At 42.7% G+C, this 23,132-nt stretch overlaps 1 protein-coding gene across 1 annotated transcript; it reads right to left on the bottom strand.

Moving 5' to 3' along the window:
- Positions 1–538: 538 nt before the first annotated feature.
- PPP1R7 (protein phosphatase 1 regulatory subunit 7) lies at positions 539–21,469 on the bottom strand. Its single transcript, XM_040427931.1, has 10 exons — positions 21,372–21,469; positions 20,229–20,327; positions 16,882–16,937; positions 14,688–14,753; positions 14,308–14,438; positions 9,710–9,872; positions 3,757–3,873; positions 2,912–3,016; positions 1,618–1,704; positions 539–1,034 (listed from the first exon to the last, which is right to left on the bottom strand). The coding sequence occupies exons 1-10, from the start codon at positions 21,406–21,408 to the stop codon at positions 858–860; spliced, it is 1,038 nt and encodes a 345-aa protein (XP_040283865.1). The 5' UTR covers positions 21,409–21,469; the 3' UTR covers positions 539–857.
- Between the last annotated feature and the right edge of the window lie 1,663 nt (positions 21,470–23,132).

Genomic DNA, 23,132 nt, shown 5'->3' with positions numbered 1-23,132 from the left:
CTCCCTGTGACATCCTCTGCTGCGATTGGACAGGCCACAGCCAGGGAGAAGGAGAAACCCCTTGAGAAACGCGGCAGTCTACTACTCCCTGTACCGATGCTACTAAATTGGCATACAGGGCAGCAAAAGAGAATGAGGGGCACAGCGGGGGAACGGAGCAGCCGATCTGAAAAAAAAAATTCAAAATAAAAAGCACCCCGACATCTACTAGTAATGCCCTACCAGGTACTAATATTGTAACCTCAAAACCAGTGAAAAGGTCGTCTTTAAGTACTATCTTCTACAATTTTTTTTATATTTATTATATATATATATATATAAAATTATTTTTGGTTCATAAAAGCTTACTGCTGCAAAAAATAAAAGCGCAATATGACTAACCAAGAAGGTACTGCGTGTGCTGGAAAAAAGACAGTGTCCAAGTTGCAGATAAAAAAAAAAAAACAAGTCTCGTAACCAAAACATTCCAAGAAGATGCAACTATGAAAAATATTACAGGATCGATCACTACATGAAATGACATGTAATGGACATGCTGAGATTTAAAAAAAATTTTTTTATTGACCAGAGGACTACTGTCTGGAAATAAATACTGTATTCTGTGGTGTGGCAGCACCAGCAGATGGGGGTCATTTCAATTTATTGATTAGAGGCGCGTCCCTGGAAGAGACCAGCAGAGTAGTCTATGGAATGAGCGATTACATTCAGTTTGATATGAGAAGATCATGCAGTGCAGGGAACATAAGAATGTGATGACGGCGGGCAGAGGACGATGCAGTGGGATATTTCAGTCGTTTGAAAGAGGTTGGAGTTGTACTGTGCTGCTACAGTAGGAGAGAGAGGCATAATGGCATCTATCAGAACCTGACGAAGGTTGCGTCAATCTGGCGGACGGAAGGTAAAGCCAGCATGATTTTGCGCCTGTATTGGTTATCTTTCTGTATAGGGTTCCTTTCCAGATACACTGTCTGCAAACCTTTGGCACCGCTCAACTCTTCCAAGTCGGCCCAGTTGTCCAGTAAATTGTCGTTCATCTATGATAAAGAACACACACATAAGAAGCTCTCCTAGCTGGACTGGTCTAGTAACACAAACACTCTGAACAGGTCTGTGCATTATACAGACAATATTGTTGCTACTCGCACAGCTTTTTGAAACTTCCGATCAGTAAATTCACTATAAAAAAAGTTATTAAATTATGGATCATTGCTTAAGGATATGGATTACTCAGACTGGACTAAATTTTAGAACGATGGTTTGGTCAACTGCTATCTCTTCTGACCCCCTCATACACATACATGTGCTCGGCTTGGCCGAACATGCATATAACCTGATTAGGGAGAAAGCCAAAACACCTCTGATGTGGCTTACCGCTCCTGGGAGCAAATGGATTGGGCATGTTGAAATTCCACTGCCCAATTGTTATCTTTATTAACATGTGCTGTTGGAAGAGAGTGATGGGGCCCCACACAGATATTTGAAACTGGCAGTTCTAATATGTATGGCCAACAATAATGTTAAGAGGCCTTTGTAAGATAAAGACTTAAAGATAGAGCATGTCTATGCAAACATACTAAAGTAGATGCAGCCAGGGACTGAAGATTAACTATGCCTTACCCAAAATTCCTGGAGTTCTGTCAGATGTCTAATATTCTGAATCCTCTTAATTCTGTTAGAAGCAATATCCAAAGTTGTGAGTTTAGTCTGTAAAACAAAAAAAGGAGAAAAATTATATTGGCACTGATCACTTGATTAACATGTAGCGGTAGAATAACAAAAACCAGGTGGATCCCATTACAGTAAATTGGATCTGGTGGGGGGAAAGGCAGCAGATTCTGGCATATGGTTCCACAAATTACAGTATTCTGTTCCTATGCCAGAACTGAATAACTGTAATTAAAACACCATTGTGAACCTAGCCTAATCAGAGTGCTAGCTGTCAGCTGGGCTCCTCATAGAAAAGAAAGACACAGGTTTTTATCATCTCTGCCTTCCCCATCGCTGTACAGACAGCACTCAATGAGCGCTGTGGGTATACAGATCAGGAAGAGCTATTCCTACTCTGGTCCCTAGTGATCATGGTCATCACTGGAGCCTGGGTATCTGCACATGCTGCTGGATCTTAGCAGACCCAAATCAGCCTTGTACTGCCTCTCTGGGGGCTGTATTCCCCTGTACCTGCGGCTAATGTGTTACAGGAGAAATCAGCTATTCAATAAAAATGTAATGCCCCACAATGACCTTATGGGAGGGCACAAAAATGTAACAAAAAATAAAGAAAATAACAATTCTTGCTTTATTGCCCCACCCTTATATTAAAATGGATATATATATATATATATATATATATATATATATATATAAAAACACTGAAATTTAAATAAAGCCCCATTGGAAAATAAGGTGCACAAATTATTAACATAACTAGAAAAGCTATGGCTTTCAAGGATGCTTGTTTTTACATTGAAAATGTGCGTAATACTTTGTAGAAACCGCTCACAATTTATCTCAAGTAGAAACAGTAGACTGAGCACCTTCTGCGTCAATCCACAGCTCTTAGCATCTGCATGCTTCACACGACCGCTCCATCTACGTGATCCAAAACTTGAACAGCAACTAGGAAGTGTGCAATCTGGAACAGATATCTGGATAAGGAAATCATGCAAATGATCTGTGTGCTTTCCTGATCCGTATGTCTGTTCCGCAAAAGTTAGAACATGTCCTATACTTGTCCGCAAAATGCTGACTGTAAAACCCATTAAATTCAAAAAGTTTGCTAAAATTGCAGATCCAACACGGACCGCACCCGTATTTTACAGATTCGTGAACTGCGGACCTCAAAACTGATAAGGTCATGTGAATGAGTGTTTATCTAGTAGTCCTTAAAAACTAGCTCCTTTCCACAGCTCACATTGTTCTCCAGGCCCTCCAGGACTTGGATGCCGTTGTCACTCAGATACAACTCACGCAGGTTCACAAGACTTTGGAGACCTTCAATCTTCAAGAGGCGATTACTCTGAGGAGGAGAGCGTTTACACTGTTAATGCACCCTAATTGTACACATTTCTACATTACATGAACCTAGCCCTGTAGCTGTGCATTTAGAATGCATCTGAATTATGATACATCAGCAAAGTAAAGGATTACTTTATTGTACTGATGTAGTTCGCTCCAATCCGAACCATTGCGGTAGGGTGTCAGCTGTTACTCTCCCCTCTCCTTGATTGAAAGGGACAGGTGAGATGACTATGCAGGAGTCTGGCCCTGTCAATCAAGGAGAGGGAGGGAGGGGCTGGCAGAGGAGCACGTGTGCACAGAGTGGCTTGGGTCCACCCTCAGTGCACTTCACTGCTCATTTGCATATGGATTAAAAGCACTTATTCTCCAGAATGAAGCAACAGATCACCACATAGATATCACATTTAGCTGGGCTAGCCCTATATTGTACCTGCTTCAGGTCCCCTTTAAGAAACCTCATCCACATGCTGTGCGGAAAAAATGCACTAAACTGCCCTGCGGGGTTTTAGATCTACAGCATGTCCATTTACGTTGTGGCTATCAACTGCAAATTTGCCTTCTGCAATGCAGAGGGAGAAATCCATTGGCAAATCAGCATCAAAACTTGCACCAAGTCCACATGCAACATGCCAATTTTTGCAATGGAGTCAGCACAGATTTTGCTGTGGAAATGTGGATATACCCTTATGCTGCAGTCCAGCGAGTACATGCACTGAGATAACTGTACAGGTTACCTACCTGCACACTAAGTACTGTCAGGTTAGTCAGCGTATCCATGTTCTGCAACTTTGTGATCTTGTTCTTTCCAAGAAACAAACTGTCCAGATCTCTTAACGTATCCAGATTCTCTATCTCCTGCAAAGACAAAGTATGAGCAAACTTATGAAGCTATTTTAATAAAGTACTCCAATTTCCATGAGAAACAATAATAATTTTTTTTAAAACATATTTTATTGTTTTCAAAAAGGGAATAAGCAAATACATACCAAAAATTTGTATGTGAGTCTACTTTTCCATTGACAAAATAAATTTGTGTAAGTCTTATACTCCCCCAACATAGGGGTTCAAGACAATAAGAAGTACAAATAATACAATGATAAAACAAAAACAAGGGATAGGAGGAGGGTAAAAGGGAAGAAAGAAAGGTGATAAAAGAGAATGACAAGGAGTGATCCTAATAGCTTTTACCATAAATCTGTTGAGACCCTGTTGAAATGAGAGTTAAGCCAGTAATGCCATGTGATTTTAAACTTGGCTGTTTTGTTATTAGTGGCAGCACTTATTTCATGGAAATAATTAACGCCATTAACAATAATTGTTTACATCAGTGGAGGGGTTTTGTATTTTTCCAGTACTGAGCAATTTTTGTTCTGGTTGCTATAATTGTGAGAATGATCACTGTTCGATATAATTCGGGGAAAGAATCTAAGTTAATAGAGAGTAGGCTTTGGGCCATTGTTAATGAGATTGTGGCGCTACATATTTGTGATAAGATTATATTAATTGAATTCCATACAGGTTGGACTTCTCTGCATTCCCACCATATATGCTCCATGTGGGCTTCCGCCGCCGAACATCTCCAACACATATTAGACGCTAAAGGGTAGATTTTAGAAAATCTATAGGGGGTATAATACCACCTATACAGATTTTTTTTCTGGAGTTTTCTAGATGATTGACACATTTGGAGGACACGCTTATGATGGAGAATGCAGAATCCCATTGTTCTGGTGGAATTACTATATTTAATGCAGATTCCCATTTACGTAGTAGCGGGATCAGTGGAGAGTCCAAATCGTCAGTCATATGGTGGTAACTGAGAGAAAGGGCTTTAAGACTGGACAGAGGGTTCCTCAATGTCTTCATCAGTTGAGAAATATTAACGGCCACCGGAAGTTGCACCTTAGATAAGAAATTTCTTATTTGCAGGTATTTAAAAAAAAGTCTCTATAAGGAACTATAAACTTCGAAGTTAGATCTGAGAAACCTTTAAGGGTGATGTTGGTATAAAGATCTCCTAGTTTGTAGATACCCAGATCGATCCAATTATGAATATTTAACTCTAGGATACAATTACCCACGACCTCCAGTGGAATTTCAGATTGGGATATATTAATATTCATTTTAGTTGTCAATAGGGTCCATAATTTAAGTGCCGCTTGTATTGTAGGAGAGATTTGTGTTTTAATAGGGCGTTTTTGTAAAGATGTGCAATAAAATACTTTAGGGTCTTTTACTCCCATTATATGATTTTCAATGTCAATCCAGTGCTTATTAGGCTGAATTAGCCATGAAAATCTCAACTGTTCAAAGATACATGCTCTGTAATATCTAATGACAGATGGGCAACCCAATCCTCCTTTGGAAATAGGCAAAAAGAGTACGTTCGTTTGAACTCTTGGTTTTTTGTCTTGCCAAACACACTTGAGGAGCCTTGATTGTATTTCTTTCAAGTATTTCATAGGTATAGAGACAGGGAGATTGCGCAGTAAGTATAGGATTTGTGGCATAATAAACATTTTTAACTCTGATATTCTGCCCATCCATGAAATTTCGTGGTTTTTCATTTTAAGGTGGTCATTTTTTCTTTTAGGGTTTTAAGGTTAATTGGTAGAAGTCTAGGCGTAGAGGAGGTCAGTTTAATTCCTAGATACGTAATATAGTCCAGATTCCATTTAAAGGGGAAATTGTCTTTCAGTGAGCTAAGGTCTGAGTTTTTCAGTCCAAGATTAAGTACCTGACATTTAGCTATATTAAGACTACAATAGGAGACCGAACTGAAATACTTTAGAATTTGCATTACTATAGGGAGGGATTTTATCGGGTCGGTTAAGGCAAGGATAATATCATCTGCAAACAATCTGATTTTATGGTCAGTCTTCCCTATTTTAACACCTGCGATATGTGGTTGAGCTCTGATATGTTCCGCTAATGGTTCAATTATAAGTGCGAAGATAATGGGAGAAAGGGGGCATCCTTGTCTTGTCCCATTTGTGATTTGGATTGGGGTGGACATCATTCCATTTATTAAGACTGACTGATGGCTTAGAGTAGAGTGCCCCTATGGCTTTGGCTATGTATCCTTGTATGCCAAATTTCGCCAATACCGCCTCTAAATATCCCCAATGAACTCTGTCAAATGCCTTCTCCGCGTCCAAGGATAGAAGCAGAGAAGGCGTCCGATTCACCTCCGTCCAGTGTATGATGTCAATCACACGTCTAGTACCATCTAATGTTTGTCTTGATTTACCAAATCCCACCTGGTCATGGTGGATGAGCTGCGGGACTAAAGATGACAGTCTATTGGCCAATAATTTGGAGTAGATTTTCAGGTCAGAGTTCAATAGGGAGATCGGACGAAAATTTTCTGGGTATTCAGGGGATTTGTCTGGTTTGGGAAGAGCCACTATTGTGGCTTGAAGCATTTCAGGTGGTATATTACCTGTGGTCATTATGTGGCTGAAAGGTGCGGGGCTAAAAGTATTTATGAAGGTTTTAACATTTTAATTTGTTAACCCGTCAGGTCCTGGGGATTTGTTGTTTTTAGTCAGTTTTATAATTTGCATTATTTCTGTTGTTTCTATTGGTTTGTTGAGTTCCTCTGAAGTCAATTTAGGTAAGGCAATATCAGATAGGAATTTGTTAATTATATCTGAGTTAGGTTGGGGAACTGATTTGTTATCTTGAAAGTTATATAAATTGGAATAGTAGTTGGCAAAAGTATTTGAGATTTTCTGGGATTTAAGTATTTTTTGTTTTTGGGGGATTATAAATATATGGTAATTTTTTCCCTTTTTTGTATGGATTTAATTTTGTTAGCTAGCATTGCATTAGCTCTGTTTCCCTGCGAGTAAAATTTTGCCTTTACTGTCCTCAAATTGTGTTCATATTTATTTTGGTAAAGTTGATATAGTTCGTATCGTAAATCTCCCAATTGTTTTTTGATGGCTTGTGAGGGATTTGTTTTATCCTTTTTTTCCAACTCAATGATGGAAGCGCTTATTTGTTCTGTTCGTATAAGTCTTTGTTTACTTAGAAAGGATGAAATGCGAATGAGTTGGCCCCTAATGAAAGCTTTATGTGCGCACCAGATTGTAGTAGGGGAAACATCAGGGGTGCAATTATATTTGAAATATTCTTTCAGAGCTTCTTCGATTTGGATTTGTATTGAGGGCAATGATAAATGGTAATTGTTAGCCCTCCAAGAAATGTAAGGAGGTTGGTTGAATTTCTCAGAGTTAACATGAGACAGATGCATGGTCAGACCATGTTATGGATCCGATATTAGCCGATAATATTTTTTGAAGGGTCCATTTGTCGACCAGTATCAGGTCAATTCTGGAGTATTGTTTATGAGGGTGTGAGTAGAAGGTATAATCCCGTTCTGAAGCATGTAATACTCTCCAAGTGTCGTATATATCTTCCGTCAGAAGATACTGAGCTAATTGTGAGGGGGTATGCGTTTTTGTTTGGTTGGATTTGTCCAGAGATGGAGAAGGAGGTAAATTGAAGTCTCCACATATGATCAGGGAGCCTTGTTTAATGGATTGGGTGGTGTTTATTACCTCTTTGATGAACGCGAGTTGGTTAGAGTTAGGAGCGTACAGGGAGACTAGAGTGTATGGCACATTATTAATATTACATACTAGTATAACATATCTGCCTTCATCGTCAGATTTACTGTGGATCAGCTGAAAAGAGAGGGAATCCCTAACGGCGATGATTACCCCTCTTTTCTTGTTCACTGCAGGCGATACAAATATATTGACAAAATTTTTATGCTCGAGTCTATGAGTATCTGATGAATTCAAGTGGGTTTCTTGAATACAGATTACGTCACATTTAAGGGAATGAACTTCCTTCCATAGTAACTATCTTTTAAAGTCCATTGGCGTTAATTGAAGATATTTTAATAACCATTACTTGCAGTGAAGGTAGAGCAGACTTAACAATGCAATATAAGATTTGTACAATGCACAGTACTTTTAAAAAATATAATGCGGTATATAATAATATATATTGCTTAGCAAATGCGTATACTTTGGTACAAGCAACGCAGTCGCTACGCAGTATCAGTTATAAGGGTGTCAATCTCACTTGTCACCTATAGAGTGACTATAGTATTAATATATGTGGTAGGGAGAAAGGATCAAACTCCTGCACTGTGTCGGGCGCCGTGTGGTGTTGAGAGCGGGCACCATTTTGGATTTCCTCCTGGCCCTGAGCTCTGCTGAACGCCGCGATTTTGCCCGGCGGCTCGCCCTTTTTCCTCACTCTACCCATACTTGAAGATGGTATGCGAGTATCGGCTGGTTTCTGCCGCTGTTATAAGGTCGCTGGTGCCTGCTGTGAGCCGCTACTTTGCCTTAAGCTCCGGAACTAGCGCAGGACGCGTCTGCTCAGCTCCACATCTGGCTCCGCCCCCCCCACCCCTAACCCCCCCTTATTTTTTTGGGAGATTGCACAGTCACCTCGATACAGACTACACAGGATTTGTTTGTAGTCTGTAACCATGGAGACACATTGGTCTGCATAGTCTTCCAAAATCCTACTGTTTTATGTCTACCGCCACTATTTACAAGGTTACTTTATGTTTTATATTATGCACTAGAACAAAATTGACTGCAAATATTTCTAGAAAGAACTGTTAAACCCTCTCTTGGCTATGTTCACTAAGTTAGAGGCTTCAGTATGATGCAGACGTCCTAAATAAGGGGTACTTAAAAGTAGTGAGATGAGGTTGCCTAATTTAACAATAATAATGTGTATGGGGGCCTCCCAACTATCCCCGACAGCTGATGGGTTGGATAAGGAGCGGGAAATTTTAACTGTCTGATCCTTTTGTTATCAGGGAAATATGAGACAGATAACTGACAGCAGCTTCCTCTGCCTACTGAGTAAACATGCTTGCTTGGCTAAGCTGATGACCTGAGCATGTATGTGTATAAAGGGATGGGTGTGATAACTTTTTCAACCAACGGTAATCTTGTGTGTATGGCGGCTTAACAGCAGAGATCAGATAATCCTGTGCTTTACCATGTAACCTCTTGCATAGCACGATCAACATGGACTAAAGGCCTCCTTTATATGGGCCAAGAATTGGCCAGATAATCACCAACAAGCGTTTCTACAAATGTTAGATAGTGATCTGGTGGTGTAAAGGTGCTGCCAATATGCGAGTTTGTGCGGACACCAAAGTCATCGTTTTCCAGAAGCAGATTGTGCTGTCTAAACAGCCTCTGCTGCCGGCAAACAATGATTCTCTATGGGGAGGAGTGACGGCATTAGTGCTCACTCCTCCCCATACTGTGGAGGAGATCACTGCATGTAAATGCATGGTCTCCCTCACCGATTAACAGGTGCTTGCTGGGAAGGAACGCTTCCTTCCCCGACAATCACCTGCTAAATTGTCCTGTGTAAAGGGACCTTAAGATACACACTGGAGTAAACAAAACACAACAGTCCCCATTGATATCTAGTCAATCCTAAATAGCCTATATGTGGATTGCAAGCCATGGGTCCCAATAACCCCTATATTGCAGGGCATAAGTAAAACCTGCCAGTGAATAATAATTAATTCAAATCTGTAATGAAGACATTTTATAAAAACCATGTCACCTAACAAAACTGTAACAAGCTGTACAATAAATTGAGCACTGCACGTTCTAGTAGTCCCATATTTTACACTTACCCGAATACGATTGGAGCCTAGTTCCAACAAACGGAGCAGAGTTAGAGAGTTGAGGTTCTCGACGCGGCTAATCTTGTTGTTGACCAGGTAGAGACGCTTCAGCTGAGTCAATGAGTCTAAACCCTCGATACGCTTCAGAAGGTTGAATGACATATCCAGGATTCTGCAAACACATGATTTTACCACATTGTGACTTTCTGTAACGTGGACTGACTGGACCACAAATAATCTGAACACTTGAGGAAAGGTTTCAAATATCAGATGGTGTGCGGTTGATCATTTTTTGAGATCATGAATATAGATTCATGGTGAAGTCAAAATCCTGTTAACGTCACAAGGGAAAGATGAGTCACTGTTCAAACAGAGCAGATTATTTTTTGCACATATTTGATAGAATGGAGAATTATGGCAGGTCACTTGTGGCAGTTTCTTTTTGTTTTTTTTAGCTATCCCGCTGCACACCATGGCACAAAAAAACTGCAAACCAGCGGCAGATATCCAAGGGACAGCCTTTGTAAGATTTCTGCTAAGGACCTTCTTGCAAATCCACTGTGGACTGTCCATGTGAACATAACTTAAAGCTGGATTTAGACAGCTCAACATAACAGGCTATTATAGGGAAGGAACGGTTCCTTCCCGATAACTGTCTGCTCTTCAGTGGAGGAAAGGAGCTGCATTTACATGCAGCGATCACCTCCACTGTATGGGGACGAGCAATGACTACTGCCATCACTCGTCCTCAAAGATTTATAGCTTCTGGGCTGCAGATCGCTGCCCAGTACCACTGATTGAGGTGCACTTTGCTTGTTCATCGGATGATCTGTGGCACATTTACACGGGGCGTTTGTACTAAATTTCATTCCTAATAATTGGCCCGTGTAAATCATGCAGGAGGATGATTATGACAATGGCACCAGCAATTACACCAAATCGTCTCAAGTGGGAGGTATCAAAGCAAAACGGGGGAATGTTTTCTTCCCACAGAAAGGGAGGTCAAATTACAATATTACCATGAAACACTGTACACAGCTTGCCGCAGCTTTCGGTGAGCAGATGCCTACTACCAGCTTGTCTGAAAAGCAAGGCCCCTCTCAACCTACTGCAGTCACCCACCTCCACCACCACAGGCAACAGAGGCCGAGGCAGCGGCAGCAGCCAGTTCATTCTTCTCAACATGATGAAGCACTTTTTTCATGTGCGAGGCAAATCAACAAGTCAAGACCTCCCGCCTCAACACCCATGTTCAGGCCTACCTATTCTCTGGCCTGGCTCTGGTGCAGACCCTATGGGCAGGCAGACTAGAACAGTGACCCTAACTGACACAGTATGCTCTCTCAAAAAAAATAAAAGAAAAAATGCATTGGAGTCTATTAGAAAAGCAATCCAATGATTGCTTGTTATAGTTCCCTATGGGAAAAAAGTTTTTATACATAAAAAAAAAAAAAAATAATTCTAATCACCCCTGTACTTTTAAAATATAAAAAGTTTAATCATAGAAAAATAGAATGTGTCGGCAGATAAGAACCATTTGGCCCATCTAGTCTGCCCAATATACTGAATACTATGAATAGCCCCCGGCCCTATCTTATATGAAGGATGGCCTTATGCCTATCCCATGCATGCTTAAACCCCTTCACTGTATTTGCAGCTACCACTTCTGCAGGAAGGCTATTCCATGCATCCACTACTCTCTCAGTAAAGTAATACTTGCTGATATTACTTTAAACCTTTGCCCCTCTAATTTAAAACTATGTCCTCTTGTAGCAGTTTTTCTTCTTGTAAATCTTCTCTCCTCTTTTACCTTGTTGATTCCCTTTATGTATTTATAAGTTTCTATCATATCCCCTCTGTCTCGTCTTTTTCCAAGCTATACATGTTAAGGTCCTTTAACCTTTCCTGGTAAGTTTTATCCTGCAATCCATGTACTAGTTTAGTAGCTCTTCTCTGAACTCTCTCCAAAGTATCGATATCCTTCTGGAGATATGGTCTCCAGTACTGCGCACAATACTCCAAATGAGGTCTCACTAGTGCTCTGTAGAGCGGCATGAGCACCTCCCTCTGTCTACTGGTAATGCCTCTCCCTATACACCCAAGCATTCTGCTAGCATTTCCTGCTGCTCTGTGACATTGTCTGCCTACCTTTAAGTCTTCTGAAATAATGACCCCTAAATCCCTTTCCTCCGATACTGAGGTTAGGACTGTATCACTGATTTTATATTCTGCTTATATAATCTTATAACTTGTAGAATAATAGGCTGAACTAGATGGACAGATGTTACTAGGTAATGAGATTTCACCTTTCAATGACTAATTAGTCATTACAAAAGCATTAAATGGGTGCAGAGAAAAGTAATACAAGGCACTTATTAATGTATTTGATTGTCCATATTGCTTCTTTCGCTGGCTGGATTCATTTTTCCATGGTTCTGACCACCCTGCAATCCAGCTAGAGTGGTCGTGCTTGCACACTATAGGAAAAACCACCAGCCTATGTGCAGTCCCGCGGTCTCAGCCACCAGAAAGGCTGGCATTTTTTTTCCTATAGTGGGCAAGCACGGCCAGCGCTAATGGATTGCAGGGTGGTCATAACCATGGAAACAAGCAGTTTATAAATGTGATGGAAAAATGAATCCAGCCAGCAAAGGAAACAATATAGACACACAATACATAAGTGCCTTGTAATAACTTTCTCTACATGATAAATGCCATTTGCTGAAGTGAGACTGACCCTTTTGACAACTAAAAAGATAAAAATAGCAAAAATAGACTGAGTCACAAAACTTAAAGTGACAGTCGCACTTCATACCATAACATCCATACAAATTGCCATAAATGTCTGATCTGTTAGTCCTCTTTCACACGAGCGATAGGGATTGTATCAGGATGCATACAGGGAAAAAGAAACTGATGGTTTCACACACAAGCTCAATTAGTTTTTTTTGCAATTGCGTTCAGTGTGTGCGTTTTTTCAGTCCGGATTGCATGCGTTTTTCAACCGCGTGAAGAAAAACTTAAGAATAACAATCTACTGTACATCTCCTATCAACCATCAGTGATAAACACGTTGCATCCAGATTCCTTCCGTTTTTCACACAAGCCCCATTCACTACTACGGAGCCAGAGCTGCGTGAAAAACGCACATTCTTGAAGATGCTGCGACACAAAGATGATGCATGAAAAACGATGCTCATGTGTACAAACCCATTGAAATGAATGGGTCAGGATTCAGTCCAGATGCTACGTGTTTACACACATCCTGACGGGAAACTTAAGCTGTAATGCCTATAGCATAATATAATGCACCAAGCCTCCTCCGATTTGCAGCCATCTTGGCATGCCGGGTGGAGATTGCACTTCCCATTTTTCAGGATAGGTCATGTGAATGTGCCTTAAAATGTCTGAAGTGAGGATACCCATTAGGGAGCATTCACACAAACGTGTTTTTCTTCCGTGTCCGTTCCGCAATTTTGACGGACAATGCACGGACCCATTCATTTCTATGGGTCCGTGAAAATTGCGGTATGCCTTTTATTCTCATCCGTGTGGTGTCCGTTCCATGTGTCCCTTTTTTTTTTTTTTTAGAACATGTCCTATACTTGGCCGCAAATCGCGGTCCGTGGCCCCATAGAAAGTCATTGGGTCCGTGAAAAACGGATAGCACACGGAAATGCATCCGTGTGTCATCCGTTTTTAACGGACCCCTGGACTGATAACATTCTAGGAAACCCCATTTCAGTTTTTTGCGGACCGTGAAAAAACGGATGACACACGGAAGCACCACGTCCGTATTATACGGACTTGCGGAACGGAAAAGGAAAGATAACTGAAGACATACGGAACACACGGATCCGTTATTTACGGACCGCAAAACCAACACGGTCGTGTGAATGCTCCCTTAAAGTGTAGCTCTACCATGCTTCAATACAGACCTCTATAAGATGTGCTTAGACAGCTGTGACACTACCAAGATGCACATACTAAATTGCTGACATTGTAGAGATATTTTTGTGGATTTTGGAATAGTGAGTGCAATAATTTGTGTTTCCGTTCGCTCACCCTGCTTGTGCTCTGATCGAGGGGTTGTAAAGCCTCCTGAACTGCTCACAAGGGTATCAAATAAGAAATGTAAGACTTTGCAGCTATATGAATCCTGGCCGACATAGATTAATACAATTTTGCACTGTGATTCTTAGTGACATGGAGTTTATCACCTAGTAACACAGCAGTAGGAAGAATGTTGCAGTATTTTTCGGCACTCCTGCAGAAGTGAATGGAGAGCATGCAACATATGCGTAGTGCGCTAACCTTTGCTTTTGGGGGCCCAGTTCCAAGAAGTGGGACCTGAACGTATTGATGACACGACCCCTTTGACATTTTCCTTTGTATCATATGCTGCCCACTAATCAGGGAGAAAAGTAGATCCGACAGATACAATTTAGTGTAATTTGTGGTGCTGCGACAACTCTCAAATCTAGTGTATTTTCAGTGGCCTGAACACATAACACAAGTATATGGGACAGCAAAGCATTTCCAGAGGAGGATAGGAAATAATGGAACTTTTGGCAAGGAGAAGAGTTTCCCTGTCTGAATAGACTCACTGGAGTTGACTCAGGTTCTCCAGGTTCTGGAGAATACGAATCTGATTGTCATAGAGGTCCAATTCATTCAAGGTCACCAACTGCTCCAAGTTCTCAATCACCTTTATTAGGTTTTGACGCAGGCACAGGGTCTACAGGGGTAGAGTCAATGAGAGAGGCTAAGTTAGAGGAGAAGCAGTAACTGCCATGCGCAACAAGGCAAACGAGAAAGATCTGCATCCTGTATAAATGTTTCATTTACTATGACTAACACCAACAACTATGCAAAGTGACAAAACTACAAAGTATTAAATGCATGTGTTAGAAACAAAATATCAAAATATCACATGCATGTGCAAGACCATAAGCAATGCCTGTGGATGTCATACAATCCAGCCTACCTGAACTTTCTTGAGAACTTCAAACCCTTCCATAGCTCCTATTCGCATGTGGTTCAAGTCCACTTCCTAGGGAACATGAATAGCAGAAGGTAAATCAGAACAGAGTCCGGGCCTCTCACTGTAGAGGAGTAAGGCTGCTTTTACATCTGCGTTTTCCTTTCTGGTATTGAGATCCGTCATAGGATCTGAATACTGGAGGAAAACGTTTCAGTTTTGTCCCCATTCATTGTCAATGGAGACAAAACTAAACTGAACGGAGTTCACCAGAACGCATTTCGTTCCATTTGGTGCATTCCCACGCTGCAAGCAGAGTTTTTCAGTGTGTCATAGGATGCGGAGCAAGACGGATCCGGCATGAAACACAATGTAAGTCAATGGTGCCGGATCTGTTGTCTTGGACACAAGAGAAAATGGATCCGGTGCCCATTGACACTTACAATGGTTTTAGAGACAGGTCCGTCATGGCTGTTTTAGAGTTAATACAACCAGATCCTTCATAACGGATGTAGACGGTTGTATTATCGTGAAGGAAGCGATCTAGGACCCTTAGACTCTCGAGCACATACATTATATTAAGTAGACTCCAGTGCTCGGGTCCTGCTGGAGTGACTCACTGCAGATTTTAAAAACATTAATGGGAAAAAAAAAAAAAAAAAATGCATTTCAACCAGGGTGTCTGCCTCCAAGTTATGCTGCTCTTCGATATGAAAGCATAAACTTGGTGACAGATTCCCTTTAGAGGGCTATTTTAGGGAAATGTCATCCAGAATGCAAGCATAGCAGTGTACGGAAGATGACCACACGTGTAGTTTGCTCTCCCTTAACTTTGGAATCTGCACCTATGTGATATATAAGGTATATCTTCGCAATAGGTCAAAAATGTCCCAGATAGGAATACCCCTTTAACCCCCTAACTGTTTTGCCCCAGTCCAGCTCCAGCAGTGAAAAAAGTAGCTAACTGGAGGGGGACACCTGCTTTAGATGCTGCTATCTCCTGAATGGTAGCAGCTAGAAACATGCAACTTCTTCTTGGATTTTTTTGAAAGCTGACATTTCAAGCTTTCAGGCAATACCAGAATGATAGCAAAATGTTCAGTACAGAGGAAGATATCACTGATAGAAATCAGGATGCTGTGAATGCAGCTGAAAGTGAAAGTAAAAACAGGTTTTACCCGCGATTATTCCCGACTCGATTTCTAACAGTGATTTCTCCTTTGTTGCTCTGACTTTAGGTGTCATTTTGGTCTTGTATGAAAGCTTTGGTCTGGAATGTCAGCTTTCAAACAAGAGCAGCTGCATGTTTCTAGCTGCTACCATTCAGGAGATAGCAGCATCTAAAGCAGCCCTCCCCCTCCAGTTGGCTATTTTTACCACAAACAGTTAGGAGGTCAAGTGGGTATTATAGGAGTATAATTTTTTTTTTAATTCAAAATGGAGCTGGAGTGCGGTAAAATAATCAGTACTCACTTTTGTGTGTGTGTGTGTGTGTGTGTGTGAACTCCAATCAAATTCGCTGATATTTGGCATCTAATACAAGTGAAGAGAGTATTTCATACCCAATTTGCATGCAGTGGGAAAAAAACACAGCATGGATGAAAGGGGCTGTCCAGTTTCTGATATTGATGACCTATCCTTAGGATAGGTCCTCACTATCAGATCTGTGGGGAACGGACTTTCAACACCCCTGCTGATCAGTAGTATGCTAAGGTAGCGTTCTTGCGAGTGCTGTGTTCTCTTTACCGTTTTCACCTGCTCGCTCTTGACACTGCAGTGGTGAGCCGGTGTAACTACAGCACCTCCATCCCATTCACTTCAATGGGACGGAGTGTAACTACAACTGCCCCTTCCCATTGAAGTGAATGGGACAGAGGAGCTGTAGTTACACCGGCTCACCACTGCAGTGTCAACCACGAACAGGAAAACAGTGTAGAGAATGCAGTGCTCACAGAAGCGCTGCTTTTTCTTTAAACAACTGATCGGTGGGATGCAGGGAGTCAGATCCGGCCCCACCCATTTGATATTGATGACCTATCCTCAGGAAACTGGACAACCCCTTAATGACTGCAGTGCTGATTTTACCATCTGCAGCATGTTCATTCTTTGTCACAGATTAGCTCCACTGAGTAACCTTAGGGCTAATCCTTCTGCACATACACTGGCACCACCAAGAATGAGAAAATAAATTCTTCCCCACCTCCGCTTCAGGATCCAGGATAATCGTTTCCAAGTTCACCGGATTCTCTGTGTCTTCTGCGAAAATAAAGGCAGAATGACAATGTTTTAGATCCCACATAATATTTCATATATCCACACCATTAAAAGGAGATGTCTACAGAATATAAATTATAACCTAGCCCCCATCATAAAAGCTGCCTGGCTCCCCCCAGGAAAAATCTATCCAATATATTGGAGGATTCTAACTCCCGCTTACTATATTGCTCCCTGGTGGTAACCGGAACATGGATGTCCGTGACCACAGCAGATCACACAGGATGATGGAGATGAGCTGTTGTCACCAGATGCATACATGGACTGTCACTACGGAGCACGTCAGACACCATTCCAAACAAGAATTCACATAGGAATCCTCTTTATTTCATATAAAGGGGTTGCAAACAAGAAGTGCTTCCACTTTTCAACATAAACCCATTTTTAAAAAATTAGACTGACAGCAGCCACATGACCCACAGTAAAAAACAGGAGGCGCAGGGTCACTTCAGACTGGTCAGGGCAGGAGCTCCTTACAATGCCTTCCCCTGTAACCGAGCTGTGCTCTGGCCGGGCTTCCACATATTATCCGGTCCCTGCATGGCTCTAGGGCAGTGGTGGCCAAACTATGGCGCGGGTGCCTTCTCCTGCCCTTCGTCAGCGCACTGAATGTAGGCAGGCTATTATAGCTAAATGATAAAGTACATGGTAGATGTACTATATTGCACTGTAGTACTCAGGTTAAATTGCCGTGTTGGCACTTTGCGATAAATAAGTAGGTTTTGGGTTGCAGTTTGGGCACTCAGTCTGTAAAAGGTTCGCCATCACTGCTCTAGGGCGACATTACTTCTTTACACACACTGACACCAGGGACAGTACTGCTGAAACTCTGCTGGACATTCACAGGAATGAACAGTATGGAAAAACAGTGATGTCAGATTCGGCTAACAGATTCTGCCCTGTGCTATAAGCCGACAGCTAGAATGTGATTGACTGGCAAGGGCAACCCCACCAGTCTGTGTGAATGGCCAGTGTGTTTGGCACCAGGCTTACCAGCAAGTGCTGACGTCCTGGAGATGAGGTGCACAATACTTCTCTTCATTTATGTTCAGCAGGTTGCCAAAACTAGAGACCTACAACGAGGCCACTAGCTGGCAGCACCGCACTGGCATCACATCCCATTACCAGCCAGGGGATTTACAACTCCTTAATCTTCAGACAGCAGATTCTCCAGAGAGAAGCGGATCACAGTGGTGCCACTGCCGGGAACTTACAAGCTCTTATTTTCCCTGTAGTGCCACATAACGTGCTGCAATAGAAGCCGATGGGCACATACTGATTCCTGTGAACGCTGGCAGTCCTTCACAATAGCTCTAGCTAAGACCTGATAAGGTCAATTGAAGGTAATAGAATTAAGTATAAAGAATATAGCACCTAGAGCAGGCTGCATTAGGCCAAAAGAGACCTGGAAACAGAGACTGAGCATACAACTGTAAGGCTATGTTCACACGTGTCTTTAGTGCATAATCCAGGGCAAAAATCCATAGATTACAGAGGTGCAGTGCCGCCGATTCGCGCACAGATCTATCAATGGGGCTAATCCACCAGTTTTTCTGTGCGGAAGCTTCCTGGAGCATGTGAACAGGGTTGCAAAAACTCCATTCACATGCATGAGATGCTAAAGGTTTGCAAATTTGATGTGGATTTTGAAGATACATATAAAATCCAGAACATCACATGTGTAGTAAATGTAGAAGAGATTTGCAAGTGGCAAATTTTCAGTGTCTTCAAGTACCAGCAAAGTAGATGAGACTTTAAGAAACCTCATTTGCAGGGTACAAAAAAAATAAAATAATTTATATTGTCTGGGACTAAGCACTGGCACCGGGCTAAACAGACGAGCGGTCCGGTGCTCCACTGTTTCTGTAACTGCCATTGTGGTGAAGGGGGCTCCACATACAGCGGAGCAGAAGCTGCCTCCATCCCAAGCAGGAGCAGTGTAGCGGGCTCCAATTCATTACAATGGGAGCGCTGGCGCTAGTCTGTTTCCATAAGCCTAGCCACCTTGGGCTGGTGCTTAGTCCCTTCTTGCCGTGGAATCAAGATTGGACAACCCCTTTAAAAGGTCAGTCTCACTTCAGCAAGTGGCATTTATCATGTAGAGAAAGTTAATACAAGCCACTTACTAATGTATTATTACTAGAGGAGGGACGACGAATCCGTCGAATCCACTAATCCCTCGAATCTTGATGGATTCGTGGGCTCGAATCCCGATGTAATTTACGGGATTCGAATTCGACGAATCCACGTTGCATCTACATAGGTCATCTGTATCACCGTCCTCAGGAATTATGGGGGACACAGAGCATCTACTGGGGCATTTTATACTGGCACATTATGGGGCACTATGGGGACATTAGCTCAACTGGGGGCATTACAAGGGGGTATTTTTGTCACATTATAAGGAGAATTATTTCTACTGGGGGGCATTATTACTCCCCCATGGTATGACCCCCTAGTAGCAGCACCAGCCTCTCCCTGCTCCGCTATCCCTCTGCCCTTCTCCAAATCCTTATTATGAAATCTCTCTCATTAGGATGAAACACAACATCAGCTCCACCGAGCCCCCAGCCAAAGTGTTAAAGTGGTGTCCGAGATCCCCAAGGGCCAAGCCAAGGAATTTTAAGTTTTCATGTGAAATATGTTTGTTATGTACAGGATTCGTAGTATTCGAGATTCATAAGATTCGATAGATTCGAGAACCTTTTCGGATTCGAAAAAAAATTGGATTCGTCCCACCTCTAATTATTACTATCCATATTGCTTCCTTTGCTGGCTGGATTCATTTTCCTATCACATTATACACTGCTTGTTTCCATGGTTACGACCTCCCTGCATTCAATCAGTGGTGGTCATGCTTGCACATTATGGGATAAAGTGCCGGCCTCTCTGGTGGCCGAGACCGTGGGAGGGCACGTAGGCTATTGCTTATTTTCCTATAGTGTCCAAGCACGACCACTGGGGTCATAACCATGAAAACAAGCAGTGTATAACGTGATGGAAAAATGAATCCAGACAGCGAGGGAAGCAATATGGACTATCACTATACTTTAGTAAGTTTTTGGTATTAACTTCCTCCACATAATAAAAGCTATTTCCTGAAGTGAGACAACCCCTTTAAGGACTACACATCCCGTTCTCCAAACTTCTATGGACTGGTAATCATTGTCAGCATTTGCGCTCCATCAGTGATGTGCAGCTGCTTCTTCATGGATACATAGGCAAGGGCTATTACAGTGCGGGTGTCCAAAATTTATGACAGTGGACTGGTACCTGTAGGTTGTTCACCATTTTGCACTTCACCATCTGGAACTCCCCTCTTCTCCTTAATGTCATCATCAGCAGACTCCTCAGACTCTGCCCGTTTATCAACTGAAAAGTAAAGACATTAGCAATGCACCAGGGTGGCATTATCATAGTTCCGGACAATGGGTGATAGGGCACAGTAGAGGGAGCGCAGCTGAGGAAAATTAGATAAACTGGAAGACTGTCATTTGTAGGAGGGCAAAGCTGGTGCCACCAAGATCAAAACTTTTCACCTATCCCCTGGATAGCTAGCATCAGATTACCGGGACCTTCAGGAGACCTGTGTCTTACATTTGAATACAACAGTGGTCAATCACGAACACTGACACGCCATTCTATGGGACTGACAAGTCCAGCGATTGGGACCCCAAGTGATCAGACTATCCCCAATGTCATAGAAATCTCAGGCTAATAGATTAATGACAAGTTACCTAGTGCTCGGGTCCTCTGCTGGTCCATGAACTGGTATCACCACTGACCGCAGACTCCTAGAAAGCTTGGGCCATTCACATACACACAGTATTTGCAGAGTGACAGCCGCTGACCATAGAAACATTGAGACGCCATCTATCCAGTTGCAGGCTCGGTTAAAGGAGTTCTCTCATCTCCCCGTTACTAATGTGAGATGAGACACAGTCCCGACCACCAGCCACCCGAGTCAGTTGGCTTAGTTGCCCATAGCAACCAATCAGATTCCACCTTTCATTTTCCAAAGGAGCTGTCAAAAATGAAAGGTGGAATATGATTGGTTGCTATGGGCAACTAAGCCAGTTCTACTTTGGGCAGGACCAAGCGAGCTTATATGAGCCTGAACCTCATGCAGAACACACGAGGCTCCTGTCACATAGCAGGCACAGATGTGGAGGTGTCACAGCTGTCACACAGGGGGGCAGGGGCGGTCACTGCCCAGTGCAGGGAACAGAGATGACAGCTCCTTCTACCAGCTTGTATACATCATGCAATGACGTATCTCATCCACCACAGCCTGACACACCATGCTGGAACTTGTAGTCCCACAGCAGCGTCTGTGCATAACGTGCACGCATTTCTACACCCAGCCCGCCGTGAGCACGTCACTGTCAGTCTTCCACCCCGCATCACAGACCCTACCTTCCATGTCTTGCACCTCTACCCCGCCACTCGCCATTGTACGCTTGTTCCTCTAGTTTCCGGAAGTACTCATCTCCACCAATCAAAGGCGACCCTCGTTCCGCCACATGACTAACGGCGAGAGACGTCCACTGCGCACGCGCAGTTTAAACTGCTTTCTGGGAAATGTAGTGTTTTCTTATGGAGTCCTGTTCATCCAGAAAGATGTTGTAGTCTACAGTTTTGTTATATTATTTATGATTTGGAGTGGACATGTTGGAAATATAGTTATTTTTTTACACTTTTTAGTGGTTTTCTCATTTATAATGGTGGATGTTGCAGCTGATTACAATAAGGGCCAGTTCATAAGGAAATCAGGGGTTTCTGCCCCAGTTTTTCACTTTGAATGCCATGGACAAGCTTGTGCTTTAGCCCCACTGAAAGAAGCTAAACTGTGACACTTTCTGGCACGGTCGTGGCATTAAATCGCCGGCTGAGCAGCCTTCCATCAATATCCAGTGGACTAGACACCATATGGCTGCTCCGAAATTATGGCCTGAAATCTGTGCCAAAATTCTGGCGGCAACAGATGCAGTGTTATCGCAATTTGTGCGATTCTCATCTTCTTTGTGTATCAGTATGTGCGCGCCATACTACTTTTATAATGAGACCAGACACACAAAGTTGGTTTCATAAAAGCATCTTCTCATCCCCCTGAGCCAGAACAAAAGAGCTTTATTCAAGTTACATTCACTTAAATAGCAGACATGACATCACAAAAGGAGTGTTCCTTATAGAGGATCTTTCATCGGTCCAAACATTGTAAGATAACTATCAGGCTCTGGGGACTGGGGGACATAGCGGGAGAACGGAGTGGCGCCTCAGAATAATAGTAAGTGCAGTGAGATCACGGGGCGCCACTCTGTACCTCACTTTGCCTGTTCACCTTTGGTTAACAGGGCGGCGCCCCGGGATTTCACTGCACTTACTATTATTCCGAAGCGTCACTCCGTTCTCCCGCTATGTCCCCCAGTATTTTCGCTGACTTGGTTATACTGGGAGGAGCCTGCCCTTTTTCTCCTGGGCGTCTCCTTCTCCTAGGCTGTAGCGCTGGCCAATCGCAGAGCAGAGCTCACAGCCTGGGAGAAAAAAAAACTCCCAGGCTGTGAGCTCTGCGCTGCGAATGGACAGCGCTACAGCCTGGGAGAAGGAGACGCCCAGGAGAAAAAGGGCAGGCTCCTCCCAGTATAACCAAGTCAGAGAAAATACCAGGGGACATAGCGGGAGAATGGAGCAGCACCCCGGAATAATAGTAAGTGCAGTGAGATCCCGGGGCGCCGCTCTACACAGCCTGATAGTTATCTTACAATGTTTGGACCGATGAAAGGTCCTCTTTAAGAAAAGACTATTGGCTCCTTAACTTGATAGGAGTGATTTTAACAACTTCAACTCTGAGTTTCATTGGCACATAAAAAAATGGCAACCTAACTCCCCCCTTCCCCCTCTCTTAGTGACCTTAAGACAAAGGAATGCACAAATCCCTCCTTTTGCGGGAAATACTGTATATGTGGTGGTATATGTGGTGGGCAGGGTAAAGGGATAGAGTGCACACAGGATCAATGGGTGGGGAGACCGTGACCATATGTCACCCACAGGGTCAAGGGGAGCAAGCTTTTCATTGTACCAATTAAGGACTCACTGATAAGGCAACTAGGTACATCATCACTGGCATGGGCAGCCCCCGGCAGATAGTGGCATCCAGGGGTTGCCTGGCATAACACC

This window comes from Bufo bufo, chromosome 4 (assembly GCF_905171765.1).
Source record: "Bufo bufo chromosome 4, aBufBuf1.1, whole genome shotgun sequence".
Taxonomy (NCBI): Eukaryota; Metazoa; Chordata; class Amphibia; order Anura; family Bufonidae; genus Bufo; species Bufo bufo.
Note: the sequence above shows the minus strand (reverse complement) of the source record. Positions and strands in the feature narration are given on the sequence as shown.

Coding starts and splice junctions, on each gene's coding strand:
- PPP1R7 (XM_040427931.1), bottom strand. CDS start 21,408: ATGGCGAGTGGCGGGGTAGAGGTGCAAGACATGGAAG. Junction 16,938..20,228: donor AAATGGTGAACAACCTACAG/GTACCAGTCCAC, acceptor TTATTTTCGCAG/AAGACACAGAGAATCCGGTG. Junction 3,874..9,709: donor TAGGCTCCAATCGTATTCGG/GTAAGTGTAAAA, acceptor TTGTCTTTGCAG/GAGATAGAGAATCTGGATAC.